This window comes from Barbatula barbatula (genome assembly GCF_947034865.1).
Source record: "Barbatula barbatula genome assembly, chromosome: 3".
NCBI classification, from domain to species: Eukaryota; Metazoa; Chordata; class Actinopteri; order Cypriniformes; family Nemacheilidae; genus Barbatula; species Barbatula barbatula.
Genome location: NC_136764.1, coordinates 10666151 through 10674106, shown reverse-complemented (window position 1 = coordinate 10674106; position 7956 = coordinate 10666151). Strand labels below are relative to the sequence as shown.

General features: G+C 44.4%; 1 protein-coding gene across 1 annotated transcript; it reads left to right on the top strand.

Moving 5' to 3' along the window:
* Positions 1–63: 63 nt before the first annotated feature.
* Positions 64–6471, top strand: vcpip1 (valosin containing protein (p97)/p47 complex interacting protein 1). Its single transcript, XM_079451395.1, has 3 exons — positions 64–2872; positions 3246–3332; positions 4189–6471. Exons 1-3 carry the CDS (start codon positions 292–294, stop codon positions 4836–4838), a joined length of 3318 nt encoding a protein of 1105 aa, XP_079307521.1. The 5' UTR covers positions 64–291; the 3' UTR covers positions 4839–6471.
* The last annotated feature ends 1485 nt before the right edge of the window (positions 6472–7956 follow it).

Below are 7956 nucleotides of genomic sequence, written 5' to 3'. Positions count from 1 at the left end.
GATAACATGAAAACTGATCAAGTTTGTCTTACATAAAAAACTAATGATAACAAACGTTCATTCGAAACTATCATGTGGAAAGACAAGGGACGTTAACGATAACGAACCACATGTCCCACAATGCAACGCGCCGCCCATAGGTCACTCTGTGATACAGAACCGCTTCCGTGTTGTGTTTGTTACTGGAAAATCGAAACTGCGTGAGGTGACACAATTTTCTCTCATCCGTTGGTAAATAGACAGCGATGCTTTTGTAAACCGCGGGGACAGAAGGAGATATTACATTGGATTATGTCGTTGATTCCGGGTTCGAAGCAAAAGGACAGACGCATTTTATGCGGGATGTGCCCGGACCCGCAGTGCCAGGCGAAGCTCTTCTTTCCCGCACACACCTCCATCAGCATCGAGTGCACCGAGTGCGGCCAGAGGCACGAGCAGAAAAACCTCGCGAATGTGGAAGAGGTGACTGACCCAGATGTGGTGCTTCATAACCTGCTGAGAAATGCTTTGCTTGGTGTGCCAGGCCCTCCCAAAAAGGGTACGGAGCTGGTGAAAGTGATGGGACTGTCAAACTATCACTGCAAGCTGCTCTCACCCATCCTCACTCGCTACGGTATGGACAAACAGTCGGGTACCGCTAAACTTTTAAAGGACATGAACCAGGGAGACATCTTTGACTGTTCACTTCTAGGTGACAGGGCATTTCTCATTGAACAAGAGCACGTGTCCACTGTTGGCTATGGTAGAGACCGTTCAGGGAGTTTGATCTACCTGCATGACACCTTGGAGGAGATCAAGAAAGCAAACTCGAATAGAGAATGTCTGATCCCCGTGCATGTGGACGGAGATGGACACTGCCTGGTCCACGCCGTGTCCCGGGCTCTAGTTGGACGTGAGCTCTTCTGGCATGCCCTCAGAGAAAACCTTAAACTCAACTTCAAGCAGAACCTGGACCGCTACAAAGCTTTATTCCAGGACTTTATTGACGCCGCTGAATGGGAAGATATAATAAATGAATGTGACCCGTTGTTCATCCCTCCGGAGGGTGTACCGTTGGGCTTGAGGAACATCCACATATTCGGTCTGGCAAATGTGCTTCACAGACCCATAATCCTTTTGGACTCCCTGAGCGGCATTCGCAGCTCGGGCGATTACTCCGCCACCTTTCTCCCAGGCCTGGTTCCAGAGGAGCAATGCCGAGGAAAAGATGGCACACTGAACAAGCCCATCTGCATCGCGTGGAGCAGCTCCGGCAGGAATCACTATCTTCCCTTAGTGGGCATAAAGGGCATGCCGTTACCCCGTTTACCTTCTGCGTTGTTGCCGAAAGCGTGGGGCATCCCACAAGAGCTTATCCGGAGATATGTGAGTCTGGACTCCAATGGAAGCTGTTTAATGGGGGGCGATCGGAGTCTGCAGGATAAATATTTGCTGCGTCTCGTGGGTGCAATGGAGGACGTCTTCATGGACAAGCACGGGATCCACCCCTCACTAGTTGCAGACGTTCACCAGTACATATACAGGCGCACTGGAGTGATCGGCGTGCAGCCTGAGGAGGTCACGGAGGCGGCGAAGAAATCAGTTCAGGAGGGCCGTCTCCATCGTTGTTTGGTCTGCAACGCCCTTTCTGAGCTCCACATGCCAGCTGAGTGGCTCATTCCCGGAGGTAAGCTCTACAACCTGGCCAAATCCACTCACGGCACGCTTCGAGGTGATAAAAACTACAGCTTCCCTCTAAATAGTTTGGTTTGTTCCTATAACCTTGAAAAAGACGTTCTGGTGCCCGATTATAAACTAAGCTCCCTCACGGCCTGTACCTGGTGCCACGGGACCTCCGTGAGACGCGTGCATGGCGACGGCTCTGTTGTTTATTTGGATGGAGATCGTACCAACACGAGGTCGCAGGGTGGGAAATGTGGATGCGGTTTCAAGCACTTTTGGGAGGAGAAAGAGTATGACAATCTTCCTGAAGCATTCCCCATCACTCTGGAGTGGAGCGGCCGTGTGGTGCGCGAGACTGTTTACTGGTTCCAGTATGAAACGGACCCGTCTCTTAACAGCAACGTTTATGACGTGACCATGCGGCTCGTCACCAAACACTTCCCGGGTGAGTTCGGCAGTGAGATCCTGGTGCAGAAAGTGGTAAACACCATTTTGCATCACACAGCCAAGAGAAGCCAAGATGAATACAATCCGGTCAACATAGAGGGCGCTCACGTGCAGAACAGAGCTGATGGGGCTGAACTGATCACCCAACCTCCTACCAAAATCATCTTGACGGGGCAGAAAGGTAAAACCTTACATAAAGAGGAGCTTGTGATGAGCAGGACCGAAAGAGTCTTGCAGCACAGCATTAGCGAGCAGGCAGCTCTCTCCCAGCGCCGAAGCACGGACCGTGTGCGCCAGCAGGACCCTCGCCCTTCGTCCCCTTCATCTGCTTCATCCTCAGCTCCTCAAACTCCTACTAAAGTGCCACCATCCAGTGGAGAGAAAAAGATACGTGTAACGACCAGCGACGGGCGACAGGCCATGCTCACGTTGCAACCACACACCACCTACAGTGACCTGCAGAACTCCATCATCCAGGTCTTCGACTTGCCACCCGGCCAGCTGTGCATCCGCCACGGCTTCCCGCCCAGAGAGCTGCCCCCACCACACCCAGAGGACCAGAAGCAGCCGGTTGGGTTGCAACATGGCGATCGCATTTCTGTAGAAGTGCTGAAAGAGAGCTTGCCTGATGCTCACTTAAGTCAAACACAGTCTCATGCAGCTGAAACTCATGACCCACGGCTCAGTCGTGCAAGCAGCAGGGAACTCCAGGACAACATTGACCTTGAGATGTCTTCACTTTGTCTCCTAGCAGCACTCTTGGGTAAGACACATCTTCTCTTAAGTGGTATGGTTTTATTTTGGTTAAAGACTTTTATTATCATCACAGAGATAAAAAAACTATTGTATTTCTGTGTAATTTACATTTATTCATTTGGCAGACGCTTTTATCCAAAGCGACTTACAAGTAGTTTTATACAGTGGCACATTACTGCAGAGCAATCAGGGGTAAGGTGCTTTGCTCAAGGGCACTTCAGTCATGACCTGCTGGCACTGAGAATAGAACCGGCAACCTTCTGATCACAAGCCCAACACTCTAACCATTAGGCCACAGCTGACCAATTTATGATGTAGCAGATTAATTTAGAGACAAAAGTAATCTAATTATTAATGTGTTTTTATCTTCTCTTTACCAGGTGAAGATGTCTGGTCATATGCCAAGAAACTGCCTCACCTGTTCCAGCAAGGAGGAGTCTTCTACAATATTGTCAAGAAAGACATGGGTAAGCTGCTATGTTAATATAAAATGTTATAAAATAAAGCTGTATGAATACTGTATATGTAAATACAACGTTTTAGGAAAGTATAGATACGCATAAATTTTTGGTAATATGAAGATTATAGATGAATGGTTGATTTCTGAGAGATTCCACTTTCGGGCTCAAATTACCCAAAGTGTTTAAGTTGTTTTTTGTATGTGTGTTTTTTCTTTGAACTCACTGTCAATGTAGTGGCAAAGACTGTTGGAAATGCTAGAACAGTTAACATTACTTTACAGCATGTTAAACACCTGTGTTTGATCTCTTATAGAGAGTTATGAGAGTTTTCCTGTTATTCTCTCGCATGATTTGAGACTCCTCCAAAGAGCGTCTTTGACCTTTGCACATAGTTAACATGGGCACATGTTTGCCTACATTTGATTAGTGATCTAGAAAAACTGGAATATAAATGGTTCTTCTATTTGATTTTTTTTATCATAAAACTTGGTTTGTTTCCAGGTTAAGTTAGACTTTAAGTGCACATTTTCAATTGGGTCATGTTTTTGCCAGATAGGCCTCCAATGTGCCATGAAAGACAGGTTAAATGAAAAAGGCAGTATTTGTTAGATTCAACGATAGTAAACACAAATAATATGTTTTTCTATATTGTTGTTATTCCTTTTGTGTTAAGAATACTACCCATTGCAACCAATACAGAATCGTGCAAAAGAAGTACAATAAAAACATTGCAATCAGAGCAAACAAGTCTAGCGTTGCATAAACTAATTGAAATGTAGTTCTATAAGACAGGTATGTGTAATAGTTGGTTGATGACTTTATGCATGAAGCTAATTTTCTCTCTCTTCCCATCTGATTTCAGGTCTGTTGGACGGGAAGCACTGCACACTCCCCCACTTGTCTGGCAAGACGTTTGTGTTTAACGTAGCAGAGGATCGATTGGAGCTATGTGTGGACTCAGCCGGTCATTTTCCAGTAGGCCCTGATGTAGAGGACCTCGTTCAGGAAGCTCTCTCCCAGCTCCGGTCTGATTCAGCCTCCCGTAGCCGTGAAGGAAGCCCTGCCCACAGCCTAAAATTGGGCTCCGGCGGGGCAGTGCGCAGGAAAGAACAGAGCGTCACCGCCTTCCAGGGAAAAGGTCACTCTCTAGGCTCCGCCCCTCCTGAGCACCCTCCAATCCGTAGACAGCACAGCAGTGGCGTGGATCTCAGCGGCAGCGTCCGGGGAGAGAGTTTACCTCTGTCGGGTGAAGAGCTGGTGCGTGTGGCCCCAGGCATGCTTACTCTACGTGAGGGCCACGGCATGGGGCTGGAGCCCGCTGTGATCGAGGCCCAACGGCAACGCTTGCAGGAGATGGTTTCGAGCATACAAGCGTCCATGGACAAACACCTGCGCCAGCACTCTGCAGCAAGGCATGATGGGAAGGAAGAAGAGACTACTGACAAGCAAGAAGAGATGGAGAGTCATGGGCCAGAGCCTCCTAGCACTTTTGAGCCCATGGACCAATCCTGATGCTTCATTACACTGAGCGAGCTTCCTTTAAAGTGTAACACACACGTACACACACGCATACACACACACACTGTGATTCAACTAACCAATAATGGTGCCGCCTAATGCGTCTGTTCAGTGCGAAATGCATTGCTTAAATCTTTTCCAGTCTTAAGATGCGGAACTCAGAGTGGTTATTTACTGAAACGTGTGTTGGCTTTCATCCACCTAAAGTACAGCTGCACCAAAGTGCACATTGATTTAAGATCACTCGTAAGCTTTGCTAGTATATACAAACATAGTACTTAAATAATTCTTAAAAATAAAGTGCACTTTGACCCTCGTGCTCTGAAAAGTCTCTGAAATCAAAACAAAAAACAGCTGTGGTCTTTTCAGCCCCGTGTATGTGTGTGTGATTAATAGGAAACGCATCCGAATAGACAGCTCAGTGAGGAACTAACCCAGTGTCAGACATCAGCTTCATAATATGATTATTAGCTTGATTAATATGCCTTTGTGCATGTCCCTTTTCTTTTCAAACATTGTTCAGTACGAGGCAATTCAGAACAGTTTACTTGGATTGGAATGTAATCTTCTGACAGGATATTGTCTGAAGCTACACTGAATGTAGCAAAGTGGTTGTTATTGTCAGGACATTTTTTTTTCAGCACTATATTTGTCTTGTTTGCCTATATCAATGCAATGCTGATGTTATATTGTTAATACGGTTAGACCTTTTTTGTTAAGTAAATCATACAAACCCAAAAGAAATCTGTAACCCTAATTTGTAGAGCTGATATTTATGCAACACATCCTGAATAAACATGCCAAATGATGATGTTTAAAAGATATGGAAAATTGTAAAGATTGTGTTGAACCCACTTCATATCTATTCAGACCTTGGTGAGCTTTTGCGTTTACCCTGATGTTGCCAGTAACAGGTGAACAGACCTGTTAACAGCCTTAACAAGACCTGACCCCAGCTTGGATCTGCAGCATTTCCCAATGGTGCCCTATGTTAGCTTGTTCTGGGAAGACACAGGGCCTGTCCTCGGTTTCATCTGAGGTTACAGGTGAAGCATATTGAAGGTGTTTGGAGGCTCGATGAGCTTTTGCATTTTAATTGATTGGTTTTTGATTTTAAGTCGAGGATTATATCTGTACCGGAGCACTTTTCTGTGTGGGAGTGTTTATTAGCTCTTAAACATATAATTGATATTGTTGGTGTAAAGAGCAGCACGAAAAGAGATGTTTTACTGCTTCACGTAACACAGACTCGAGTGCAGATTGTTTCTCTATGACTGCTGCCCTCATGATATATTGTATTCTGGTGTACAATAGTGGTATATATTGTATTATACGTTCAGCTGTACAGATATTGAATCTGTTTGTTTTTCTGATTGTTTTTCAATAAAACAGTTGGATGATTCTACGCAGCTGTGGAATCTGCTGTTTGCATGCGTGATTACTTTTCAGCCTAACAACAATAAAGTTATTCCATCTGTATGAAACCATGTGGTCACTGTCTTTGATTCACCCAAAAAAGCAGTGAGTTAATGTAATGAAGTATGTGTAAACATCTAAAAGGGCAAACAAAAAAATAAAAACCTGTATATGACTTCTAGGAATGTAAAATATATTTTTGTGAAATGTCTCAGTGGTTTTGTGTCCTTACAATGTTAGTCAATGGGGCCTCAATGTTCTTGGGAAACCAATATTTGCGTTTTGGGGTTTTACTAGTAAGATTTGCATTTCTGATATCAGAAATAAGCTTTTTGACATGTAAGAAATTCATGATTAATATTTGAATGGCATTCTATTGTGATATTTAGCTAGTAAAAATGCAATAACAGATATCAAGAATTATGTTTTTAACTAGTTGAAATTATATTTTTGAAATCAAGAAAACGCATTTCCGTGAGCGATTGCGCCATTGTTGATATCAAGAATTCTCATTTTTACTAGTAAAAATTTAATTGTTGATATCAAAAATTTATATCCTGAGAATGATTAAAAGCTTATTTGGCTTGCCATAGATATTGTCTATTCTTGATACCAAAAAATTAAATGCCAATTTCTGCTACCAATAAAAACATTTTCACTATAGTGACAATGTTAATTCTTGATATCAATAATATGATTACACCCGTAACTGCACCACAGTCAACATTAAAGTCACACCTCTTCACATTTCTGACCACTTCTTAATCACTTTCAACATGCTCCTCTCTACATGCACTACACCAACACCCACCACAACCTTCGCTCTCTCTCCCCTAGCACCCTCTCTGCTAAAGTGACATCCTCTCTTCTCTCCAACTGACACTGCCACGACACCTAATTCTCTACACTTACATCCTGTCTAGATAACCTTTGTCCTCCATCCTCCAGACCAGCTTGTGCCACCCCTCCTGCCCTTGACTGTGTGACATCCTCTGTGAACAACGGAGCACACTAAGGGCTGCTGAAAGGAAATGGCACAAGACCGAGAATCCTTCTGACCTAAGGGACTACCAGTCACATCTCTCCTCTTTCTCTGTTACCACAGCTAAAGCGTCTTTTTATACCACCAAGGTGAGCAATGCATTTTTCACCGAGAAAACATCATCCATCAGCAAACAATTCTCAGCACCTCAGACCTCCGTACACACTACCCTCACTTCAAACATCAAACTCTCCTCTTTGCCCCACTGACTGACACGAAAGTCACCAGACTTCTCTCCAGCCACCCCACCACCTGTCCCCTTGACCCAATCCCTTCTCATCTCCTTCAGGCCATATCCAGCACACTCACACCTGCACTCACACACATCAACACCTACCTGCTCACCGGCACATCTTAGAACAAACTACTGGATGACAAGCAGTCTGGCTTCACAACAAACCACTCAACTGACCCATCTCTTCTGTGAATACTTGACAGACAAATAGAAAAAAAACAAATATGTGCAATAACCCTCTCTCTTTCTCTCAACAGGTAGTGGTCTAGCTTTTGTTGAAACTATACTTTGTATTAGCACCTTTTGCATTATTGCTCCTGTATGAAATGTCGCTTATTGCTCCCTGAACTCTTTGAAAGTCGCTTTTGGAGAAAAGCGTCTGCTAAATGACTAAATGTAAATGATTGTTAATTTAACAC

Bases quoted from the DNA above. Each gene is read 5' to 3' on its own strand.
- vcpip1 (XM_079451395.1), top strand. From the start codon at position 292: ATGTCGTTGATTCCGGGTTCGAAGCAAAAGGACAGACGCATTTTATGC. The intron at 2,873-3,245 runs GTAAGACACATC...TCTCTTTACCAG, and splicing joins TCTCCTAGCAGCACTCTTGG to GTGAAGATGTCTGGTCATAT. The intron at 3,333-4,188 runs GTAAGCTGCTAT...ATCTGATTTCAG, and splicing joins TATTGTCAAGAAAGACATGG to GTCTGTTGGACGGGAAGCAC.